The 12128-nt window shown below is 32.6% G+C and overlaps 3 protein-coding genes across 6 annotated transcripts in view; 2 read left to right on the top strand and 1 right to left on the bottom strand.

The window, feature by feature from the left end:
- LOC105203826 (juvenile hormone-binding protein) overlaps positions 1 to 12128 on the bottom strand; it is a 423181-nt gene that overhangs the window by 209600 nt on the left and 201453 nt on the right. The window lies entirely within an intron of this gene.
- The window catches only part of LOC105203812 (solute carrier organic anion transporter family member 74D), a 184291-nt gene that overhangs the window by 10678 nt on the left and 161485 nt on the right, over positions 1 to 12128 (top strand). For 2 of the 3 annotated variants that reach the window (XM_026135228.2, XM_039451232.1), the window contains exon 1: positions 2583 to 4436. The exons of the other annotated variant lie outside the window; for it this stretch is intronic. The gene's annotated coding sequence lies outside the window, so the exon portion shown is untranslated. Of the gene's footprint in view, positions 1 to 2582; positions 4437 to 12128 lie in introns of those variants that run through there. 3 annotated transcript variants of the gene reach the window in all.
- LOC105203814 (splicing factor 3B subunit 6) lies at positions 316 to 8238 on the top strand. Of its 2 annotated transcripts, XM_039451240.1 has the most exons (4): positions 316 to 511; positions 631 to 749; positions 829 to 1073; positions 8176 to 8238. In XM_039451240.1, exons 1-3 carry the CDS (start codon positions 479 to 481, stop codon positions 1052 to 1054), a joined length of 378 nt encoding a protein of 125 aa, XP_039307174.1. In that variant the 5' UTR covers positions 316 to 478; the 3' UTR covers positions 1055 to 1073; positions 8176 to 8238. The 2 variants fall into 2 exon arrangements, with proteins under 2 accessions (XP_039307174.1, XP_011171028.1); XM_011172726.3 differs by lacking the exon at positions 8176 to 8238 and having other exon boundaries at positions 829 to 1261.

Raw genomic sequence — 12128 nt, 5'->3', positions numbered from 1 at the left:
TTTTAGGATGTGCAAAAGTACATACAGAGATATCTGTTGGAATATTCACGAACTATAGATCTCAATTTCCAGAATAAGTGACTACAGAGGGAGTTTGATCACGTTTGATCACATTCCGAATGACTACAGCCATTCACAGAGATTAATGCTTAGAACTTTTGGCCCATTTAATATAAAATTTTGAACATTCAAAGAAAATTTTATAAAATATTAACTGACCAACCCCGAGATTTAATCTCTAGATTGATTAAAGCATTCTTTTAATTGGTCAAATACAAAAATTCTGTATTCTGATTGGTCAATCAAATGTTTCGAAGATAGTAGACATGTTGTATTGCATGTGTTACGTATCTAGTAACTTGCTAGTCCTTGTCAGTTGCTATTGACTGTTGATTGCTGTCGATCGGTGTTGTGTTTGTTGAAAATTCCATTCTCTTTTATTTTGCAAGAGTTTCAATAGATAAATCAATTTGTCAAAATGACTATGGCAATGTTGCAACGTCGTGCCAATGTAAATATACACCAAACTTATCCAATACTAACGAATTCTGATATGCTAATCTAATCTAACCTAACCTAACCTAATTTAGCTTGTATGTTGTTTCCTGATAAATAAAATTTTTACTTCAGGTAAGGCTGCCACCCGAAGTGAATAGAGTATTATATATCAGGAACTTACCATACAAAATTACCGCTGAAGAAATGTATGATATATTTGGCAAATATGGAGCTATTAGACAAATTAGAGTGTAAGTATTATGACACGGTTGACAATCAAAATGAAGTAAATCTATGATAAGTTAATTAAAATTACAAGTTCCGTTTTAGAGGTAACACGGCCGAGACAAGAGGCACAGCATTCGTTGTTTACGAAGATATATTTGACGCAAAGAATGCATGTGACCATTTGAGTGGTTTCAACGTGTGCAATCGGTATTTAGTAGTTTTATATTATCAAAGCAACAAAGCATTCAAGCGCATTGATGTTGATAAAAAGATGGAAGATCTGGATAAATTAAAAACAAAATATAATCTAAATGATGAAAAAAAATAAATTAATATTAAACATTGACAGATAATATGAACTATAACAAAGAGAGAGAGAGAGAGAGAGAGAAAGAGAGATTGTATTATAATTTAATTTACAATAATAGTTTATTAATTTTTATATGTAACATAGCGACCAGTTGTATGATAAACATAAAATAGAAAAAAAAGAAAAGAAATGTCAACTTTGAATTATTTATAATACAAATAAATTTGTATATATAATTTCTGACGTAATTTTTATTTTTCTTATACTAATTCAAACTTTACATTGATTTTTTAACCATTTCCAAAAAAAACAAAATATCTCCATATAAAAAAATTACACTTAATATTACTTTTACTTCCGATTATGGAATGGAATTGTTGTGTTTTTAAGGACGTGTGAGAATGATGTAACTGTGGTCTAAAGTATCACTTATTTATACTTTATGTGCATTACAATTAGAGACAATGCCAATCTAAAAAATAGCAAGTTTAACGAGTTCTAAGTTTGTTCATCCTGGAGGAGTGCTTTCTATATTTTTCAGTGACTATTTAATAATCTATTTTATTATTGATTATTTCATAGCTGATGATTATATCAGTTTCAAGATGATGCTGAGTATTCTGTACACGTTTTTTTGCAATTAATCATAATTATTGGTATCATTGCGCTGATATTTTATATAGCAAAGAAGCTGCAGTATTGATTCAAAACGAAATCAAAGCAATCAATTCACCAAAACATTTGTTAAAATTATGCAGATTGTATCAATGAAATAAAAATAGAATCAGGTAAAATCAATAAATAATCGTAAATCATTAGAAATAAGTTTAGAAACCTAAGAACTTCAAATAAATGATATCAAGAACATCAAAAATTTTTTTAGACGCGCGCATGTTTTTCATTAAAATTTCAAGAAAAGATTTTATTAAAATTCATAAAAATAATTCTAAATTTTAATAAAATGTTCAACAATTTTATCTATTATCATGTAAAAAAATTTATTTTAACATTTACGTGCGACTCTGCTTAGAGAGATTCTATCTTGATATGGGCTGCATTTATTTTGGCGCTGCAAGAACAATTCTAGGAACCATAATATATTTGATTTTAAATAATTATTGATTTCTTAAAAAAAAACAAGGGACTGTACATTCATAATAGTTTGCCTAATTAATAAATATCTTTTAATTTATTTATAGCAAACTACAAATTTCGTTTTATATAATCTTTGTGGTATATTATTTCAATATCCGTGAAATATTATGAAAATATTCTACGATTATTTTTGTTCAAAAATTAATGTGAATTATTATGCATAAAATATTCATGAATTTTATAATTATTACATTTAAAAATTATAATATTCTCAATAATTAAAATAGAAGTAAATAATATTATTTCTTCTCATTAATATTCATATAATATTATCAGAAATAATAACCACTTTTTATTAATACTAAATAATAATTAGAAATATTATTTAATATTAAATAATATTAAATAAAGGAATAAAAAAATATTTAGAAGTTACGTAGACGTGGTGTTGGACGCGATATGTGTCCGCTACGCGAGCGTGCACGCACGCGCCACGTGCTACGCTGCGTCGCGTCGTATCGCGTCGCGTCGCGACGCGGGGCGACGCACCCACACGCGGACGAAGCGGCGGGCGTGCGATCCGAGCCCATTCGATTTCAGTCAGTCGAAAGCGAAAACCCTTGGCGTTCACCCCACCGCGCCCGTCGCTCGCACGCACGTACACACGCACGTCGCGCAATCTCGTCCCATTTGTCGACGGTACGTCGCGATTCTACGTACGTGTCAGTCGCGAAACTCGACATCTCTACAAGGCCGGTCATAGCTCGCGGCGCGAGTACATCGCGTCGCGTCGTGCTCGCTGTTTATTTTCATGCTAGACATCAGCGACGCGACATCATATGTCATACGATTGTTGCGGCGGCGACGGCCACGTCGCCGGCGAGTCGCTCGACGCCGCCCTGCGCGACACCCTGCGTCTCATCCACGAGAGTTTGTACGGACTACTTCACGTAGATTCGCAGCACCACTCATGGTTGCTCCATTTCGTCGTCCTCGTCATCGCCAGCCTGCTGCTGGCTGCCGGCTTGTTCACCACAGGGCGCTACTACGTCGCATCGAAAGTCACTAGATCGCAACAGGAATAGAACGATATCGCCAGCGTCCGACGATTATAGCATGACGCATGATAAAAAAACATTCCGCTGTCGACTGTCGACGACTGGAGCACGCAACGAAGCCTGAAACGACTGGGAGAGTTGTGAGCGGTATAATCTCCGGTTCGGGAGCCCCTTATCGCTTTGGAATGACACAAGTGCGTCAGTGCGAATCCTGGGACTTTGCAGAACACCAGAATGCGGAGCGTTCAAGGACTTCGTCGGCGCATTGGTCGGAGACAGACTCACGTCGCACTTTACAAAGTCACTAGAGCGTATCGCGACGGAGTGTATTTGGCGATACGTGACAGCCGCCGCTTTTGCAGTGACGTGAATTATTCCCCTTTTCTCACAAATAAACAGCTATGAAAATTGTGCAATTGCGTATTTATATCGACCTAATACTTGTCGCTCGCTAGTCGTTTAAACGTCTATATTTACGAACATTTCATACATCACGTCGCGTATAAGACTCATGTGTAATCTAGTAAACATTCTCTATGGCTCACTGTTCGCTTAATAATCACTCGTTGGCTCAAGAAGTAATGCGTTCTTCAAAATAAAACGAAATCAAACGCTTATTTACTCTAAAACTAAATTTATCTTATTTATTTTCCATAAATTATTTTTTGAGAGAAAATTTTTCCTACGATTAACGATTACTGAGTCATATATACTTCAGTCCTTCCGAAATCATACAGTTCCTATTTGACGACCGACAAGACCCTTTTCAATCGTCGCGGCGTGTATACATGTACGATCACTACGATTCATCTCATTCGCGCAAATGTCATGCGCAAGCTTGGCCCGTTGCCTAGAAACGCGCGTGTAAGCATTGCATCTCCCCTCAGCTCGACATTGACTACATATAATTCAAACTCAATCGCCGCCAACTTGTCCGGCAGAAGGGCAATATGGCGGGCGCGGCACCGCGGGTCATCGCTGATTCGATCGGCGCGCGCGCGTGCCGCGCTGCGGCGCAGTGATCACGTGTCCGCGGCAACTTCAGTTCGAACGTGCGCGACTATGGTACATACATCGTGACATGTCGAGCGCCAGAGGTATATTTTTCATCATTTTCGTTCCCATTGTCGCCGATGACTCGTTAAAGATATGCGTGAATGAACGAACGATCGACGAGAAAGGATGCGACGACAGTCGACGTTGCGTCGCGACGACCCGCATCCTGCTGCCTGCCGAATTACAATGAGGTTAGTGTGAGTGCGCGGCCATTGTCGCCGCGTGCGCTCTTCTCGCGGAAATTCTTCGAACAAGAAATGACGCGGATATTAAATCGTATATTAATGCAATACAGTAGAACCTCATTTATTTAACCTTTGATTAACCAACGCTCCGCGTAATCCGGGGCACCGAATTTAACCGAGCATTTTGTATCAAAGGCAGTAGCTCGAATAATACGGAAAAATTCGGATAGTGCGGAGCGAAGTCAGTAACGAATGTTGCAACAAAGAATAATGTGCGTTCGTTAGATGATGACTCTTATACTTTATATTTTTATACGTCGGATCATATGTTGCGTCTTCAAGTACTTACGAACGTAGAAATGAAAACAGCCTTTGAATTGTATTTGTTTTATCCGATTATTTATTTCTGTATTATCCGAGATTTCAGTTATCTGAGGTACGCTTGTCCTATATTACCTCGGGTAAATGAGGTTCTACTGTACTTGCTTAACAATTTATTGTAATAAACGTTTCGTTTTCTGCCATCTTTCTGATTTTATTTTGCATTCAATATTTGTGTTTATGTTATTTTTAAGGCTCTTTAACCTAAAAAAGTGGAAGTATCACGTCTCGTATCACATGATTTTCTATTTATATATGTATATTTTTAGTATAGAAATTTTTGCCATTTCCAAAATAATAAATAACGAACAAAACTTAAGCAATAAAAATAATAATTTGTTATTTAAAAATATCATTTTTTATAAATAATTTTCTTTATATTGTTAATGAATATCGATATGGAAAATTTGAAAAACAATTATTTGCATTAATGATTTAAATTTAATAACAAACAACGTTGCCACATTTTTACTAGTATAATATCATATTTAAAAAGAATTATAATTCATAAATATTTCATAGTCTTACACAAAAATAATAAAATAAAACTTTATTTTTAATTTTAAAATGTTTTAGAACTTTATTCTTTTTTTTTACAAAAAAAATGTAAAGGTTTTTTTAAATTTTATATTTTGTTTAAAATTAAATTATTTAAAACTTTACTTCCCATGAGACTCAATGTTATTTTTAAAAAATTATCTAAAGAAAATTATACGGTTAAAAATTTGAGAAAATTTAGAAATTCTTATACATTATTTATTAATTTATTTTCAAAATTTGATCACATTGTTATGTAATATATTATGTAAAAAGTTTAGAGAATTTCTTTAATAAATTATTTGACTAAAAGATTACTTTCTCGAAAATGTTTAGGAGGCAACTAAAAATTATAAATTTAACTCGTTCGGTGTTTTTATATTTTTTTAATTTACAATGTACAACATATACGATGCATAAATATTTGTATGTAAATTATATATAGATTTAAATTTTTGATCATGATAATATAATAGTTTTAAGTATAATCTTGACACTTTGTACGGTCATTTCATATTAAATGGAAATGGTTAAATGGAAATGGTTAAATGGAAATTATCAATGATCAGACTTAAAATAGTCTTAATTGAATATAAAGCTGAACTATAAATATCTCCGATAGAATCTATTCTCATTGATAATATTTTGGGGAAGTATTGGTGTCAAATTCATCTCACTCGTGAAAATGTCGTAAGGTTATCGCATTGTTTAGAAACGCGCGTATAAGTATTGTTTTTCGATTTTCTCTCTGGTCAATCATCGCCCGCGTGTAATTCAAACTTTATCGCTGCTATCGCATTTTACAAGTGTGCAGTATGATCAGGCGTAGTGTATGCACTGATATAATAGATGTGTATTAGCAGTCAATTTGCTTGGAACGTGCACGCGTCGCGCGGTGTCTCGCCCGTAAATAAAAAGCGAGTTTTTAAATTCATTGATCGATCAAGCACATTGTGCGCAATGCAATTTTGCTCAGTAAAAGCTATATTTATGCATAATGCAATCAATCAATCGATGAATTAAAAAACTCGCCTATAGTAAGAATAAATGAATCTAACATCAAGCAATGAAGATAGTGAAAAACAAAGCAGTTATCGCGTATTTCTTTCTCTTTCTCTCTCTTTCTACGATTCATGTTGTCTCTTCTTTCTTTTACTGTTAACTATCTTCCGTCTCTTTCTACATGATCTTTAAGTTTGCTTTAGCTCAATCTATCTTTTCTACGTCTATGGTCTCGCCGTAGTAGTCACGTGAACGCGGCAATTTCAATTCGAAAGGCGCACGGTTACGACCACTGTGTATCATGAAACGTTGAATATGAATTCAATATGTTCCATCACAACGGTGCGAATTCGTTCGGAATATGCTTGACTGAATAAACGATCAACGCAGAAAAATGAGATGATAAAAATACTACATTTAAATCTCTATCTTGTGTTTAACTAAAGCTAACTACGTCAATTAAATTGCCGTTTCCGCTGCTTTTCAAATATTTACAGCAAGAGATTAGCTGAAAATTATATTTTATATGAAAGATACGTATTATTTAATTAATAAAATAATATAAGAATTAACATCAATCAGAGGTATAGAAGTTAATAATAAACAATAATTGTAACACATATTATCACATGCACAGAAAATCGCATAATACTTTATTTTAATTTCTTGGAAATAAATTACATGTATGATCGAAACTGTATTTCTTCTTACAGAGTTGATCACTTAGTTTAGCGTTTTCTCTCGAGTATGTATAACATTTATTTTCGAAATTATCTTTGCTCTTATCCGGGTGTGTTTCGTTCTCTCTCATCGACTTCTTCTCGTCGGTTATAAAATGGTTGCTCATCCTCATTGTCTCGGCTATCATCGTCTTTCAATCGACGTAAAAAAATAGGTGAAACCGGATATTCAACTAAAATCGGGTTGGTCACACTTACAATTAGTGATTTAGATGTAGTATAGATATCTGTGATTCGCTATCTAACGCTTATCGAGCCGCGAAATGAGTGTGCATGTTTACTCACGCCATTTTTACTGCGTATGCTGTTCTTTGCGCGAAAAGATTCGATACGACAAGAAAATGATACGAAATTATATCCAAGGCGCAGCATTTGGCTAATAATTTATTTACATAAACGCTTTTTTTTGCTGCAACCCGTTGTGCGTCATCACGTATCCAAGTAAATCAGGTTCGATTCTACAGTATTCCAGTTTTGGCTTTTTTAAATAATTATTATATTGGAAAACTATTTTCTGGATGTTGTATAGATAAAAATTGTAAATGTAATTTATTCATAATTTTAGTATTTTTGAGCTCTTCGATCGTACAATATACGTGATGTGATATTTATATGCAGAACGTGTACGTATATATGTATATTCTATATTTTTATAATATGCATTGAGTAAAAATGTTTTGATAAAATAATGTCAAACGATTTAACCGATGATTTTTTTATTGGCATATATTTGGGAATTGAATTTTGTATCAGTTAATTAAGGTCAAAGCACGTAATTTTTGTTCTACTACAAAGATAATTGCAACTAAGGACAAATACTACACATTAGTTATATTCTTTGTATAAATAAACTTGGAATATTTTTAACCTATTATCACGAATAATATTATTTAAGTAACTAATATATTTATTTAAAAAATAAAGTAATTATGTAATTGTTCGATTTATTTCAAACATGATCGTATGTTAAAGTTATTTAAAATTATTTATTTATTCATTTTTGCACTATACTTTTAATGTAATAGAAAATTATGATAATAACATTTAAAAATATGTAGATCAACTAGTTTTAATATAGTTATACTCGAGGGGGAATTCACAACCCAAAATTTTGTACACCAATGCCGATTTTTGGCATTGCTGTAAAACACTGCCGACATTTTTGTACACTGCCGACAATGCTTATTGTTAGTCAATGCCTACAATGCCGTCAATCCTATATTAAAATTAAGGCAATGCCATGCAATTATGAACACTACCGCGTGCCCATTATCATACGCCAATGCCTGCACAAGAATTCTAAAGCTTTCCCGAAGTATTCAAAAATTTTTGTGCTCAACCCCATGATCGACTCTGAAGTGAGCTCACCACTCCCCAACCACTGACGACAATGCCGTCAATATTATAGGTCACTGCTTACTTTTTTCGGCAGTCCACTGCCGAAATTTTGTACACCAATGCCGGCTGTGAATTTCCCCTCGGTTATACTTTATTAATTGTTAAATTTTGATTTAAATATTTTGATTTAAATTTTGATTTAAATTGTTAAATTTGAATTTAGACGTGGAAATACTCGAAAATTTTTGTTACTCATTTTTAAATATTTAATAGATTATTAGATATCGTGAAAAATTTCGATTTTATTTATGTACAATTGGTGAAACAGTATTTTATATCTAGATGCAAGAAATAGTATGTCGATAAAAGTTGCTATTACTGTACATTGCTCATTTCTCTCACAATTAAAAACCTGCACTTCACCTTAATACGTAATCGGAATCAGTAATTTAAAGCATCTCTATTTTATATGAAACGTTTGACATTATAGAAAACTGATACGATACATTCATGCCGATTAAAGTACCTATATTTGTGCATCTTCAATATCATTCATAAATTCTTATGAAGTGTAATTCAGAGCGATGGAGTTTCTTGTCAATATTTTTATTGGAGTCATAAATACCATGACAGAAAAACATATATATACATATATATATATATAGATTTTATTCTATTAGGGCATCGTAAAATATATCTTCCATATAAACTCTTAGTGAGAACATTCATGAATTGATGTTTATCGTTCTATCTTTAAACATAATCTCAAATGTTATAAAAGATGTCTGTAATTTAAATACGCAATAATAACAATGAATATAAGGAAAAGCTTTTCATAAAATTTGAATACGATTGTATATCGATAAAGTAATTTTTATGTATTTATTGAGATACTTTCAGAAAAGTTACAAAAATTAAAGTAAATCTCAAAATATGATAGTTTTATTTTGGACTTTGAAAATATTTTCGTATGACAGTTTTATTCAATAACTAATAAGCAAAATTTGTTAACTGTCTAACTAGCGAAAAAGTTTTTTGTTTTATGCAATTTTTCAAAAGTTCATTTTTCACAACTACTAACTTGGGAAAGTGAATTTTGTAAAGACTTCTGAAATTTCTCTCATTAAAATAAATTGTATGTAACGATGTTTAATAAGATAATATTTAGTTTGACAAATATACCGAGTTTTTAAATATAATTACTTATTACTTTAGTAATGTAATCATATTTTTAAAAACTTGGTATAAATTTTAATTAAAATTACATTTATTTATTTATACAATACATGTAGAATAAATGAGGATGCTAATGACGCACGTTGCTAAATTTGACTGTCTTTGAACTACATTTTCATTGACGATTCGTGTAATCGGAACGAGGTCCAGAGATCGGTTCGGTATACAAACGCACGATCAAGTTAACGAGTTTTTTGACGCGAGTTCGAAGGCCTACTGCAAGAAGAAGCGTAGCCATCATTTTCACGGAGGTTGGAGCTCTGAGCCCCGTAGCATAGAGCTCATGCATACGCCGACTGCGAAGTAAACACAGAAATAAACGTGCCAAATGGTTCGGTAGCGGACGCGCCGGAGAGAAGGCAGAAAGACGGAAACACGGCGGTGGACGGAATACCACGTGCTCTTGTGCGACGACTTCCTCTACCCGTGTACAAACGCGCGCACAACGAAAATAGATTCAGGAGGAAGCGACGACCGGAGTGCGACTTTTTAACGAGATACACTCTCGCACCATGGAGACTTTGTTCTCTATATAAACCACGATGCAAGAAATCTGAAATTAATTTTAAATTTTAACACTCTGATATCCTTTTTATGACCATTAAATTAAAATTAGCTACAGAACATGGTTTTAGAAACAAAAATAGAAATAGATGGAACTCAATTATGGAGGGATTTTTTGACATTTATAATAGGTGTACAGAATATTTTCCCAGAAAATTGATTTTGTTTTCTCTTACTCCATTTACCATTTTCGGATTATTTACTTATCCATAGTGGAAATTTATTTTTACGAAGATCATACATTTAAATTCGTATATTCGAAGGAGATTTAAAGAAACTATTTTAGATCATATAGAATCATGCACGTCGCAGGTCGATGATTCTCATGGCTACTAATCGTATTTCTTAAATATGAATCATTAAAACGTTATCACGATGGGTGGCGGAAGAGGGTACGATGGCAGAGCAGATGTGTGCGTCAGGAGGAGAAATAAAAATATCAAGTTTGAACGACTTCGCACTGAAATTTTACGGTACGCCTTATCCAGTTTATGGCGCCATTCGCCGTATAAACGCTGGATTTTTTCGCTTTTTATATTCAGTTTTATTTCAGAGAGTGCAATGTACGTGATACCACCCTTAGTCTATACGTCCGATAATGGTAATTATTTTTTTTCTTGTGATAATGTGAAAATTAGTGAAATAAGGTAGTAGCGAGATTTTAAAATAATCTTGAGTGTAATGGGCATTTTTAAATTACGATAACTTGCGGTATGTAATTTTTATATATACTTAAATCTTATTACTTATGAAACGAAACGAGTTAATGAATTTTTTAGTAACTCGTCAAAAATTCCAGATGCATATACTTAACAGCATAATTCTATCATTAACAGATAATTGCAAATCCTAAATAGTTTTACATTTTACGTTTTGTAAATATTATATATTTTGTTATAAATTATAATATTAATACAGTGAACATAATTTTTTTTATTAACTATTTGAGTTTAAAAATACTTATGCGACATAATAATAATAATAATATTATAATACACATTTGACACCAAAATTAAAGGATCATCTATTCTGACTTCCAAAACTAGGCGAAATTCAAGAGAGTGTAACTTTGACAAAAATAATCGTAAAAAAATGCATGTTTAAAAAGAGCATATTAAAGCTTGAAATCTCTAGTTTCAAAATTGATCATTTATTAAACGATTTACAGATTGTTTACGAAAGTACAAGGTTTCAAATAGGAATGCGTCAAATCTCAAAATTTTTTACAAACTTTGCAAAATTCTAGGGCGTGAAATAAAAATTACAGTATTTGCGTGCAATTTTTATTTTACGCCGTAGAATTTTGCAAAGTTTGTAAAAAAATTTTGAGATTTGACGCATCCCTATTTGAATCCGCGTAACTTCGTAAACAATCTGCAAATCGTTTAATGAAGCGATTATCAATCTCGAAACTAGAGATTTCAAGCTTCAACATGCTTTTTTGAACATTTTTTTACATTTTTTGACGAAGTTTCACTCTCTTGAATTTTGCCCATTTTTGGGAGTCAGAAAAAATAATCCTTTAATTTTGGAACCGAGTGTATGTATATGTAATACAGAGAAAGATAGAGAAAGAGCTTTTTTTTATTAAAAAATACATTTAATACTGTTATTGTAATCTTTGTAACAATGTATGACAATGCATTTAATTATTCTCATATCAAGCAAACGCAATGCAACCGCGTACAACGAACACGTGCACACGCATGTAAAAATAGTTAACAGAATACCAGAGTAACAGTCTTGTCGTAAACAATTAAGCGCTGTCACGGATGCGTGTGACGAAACCGGCTGTGTATATATATATATATATATATATATATATTTTTTTTTTTTATCTTTATAATACAGGCACTCGTGTGCCTACGAGAAAATTATTTCCAACAACAGATACCATTAG

Source organism: Solenopsis invicta, chromosome 6 (genome assembly GCF_016802725.1).
Source record: "Solenopsis invicta isolate M01_SB chromosome 6, UNIL_Sinv_3.0, whole genome shotgun sequence".
Taxonomy (NCBI): domain Eukaryota; kingdom Metazoa; phylum Arthropoda; class Insecta; order Hymenoptera; family Formicidae; genus Solenopsis; species Solenopsis invicta.
Note: the sequence above shows the minus strand (reverse complement) of the source record. Positions and strands in the feature narration are given on the sequence as shown.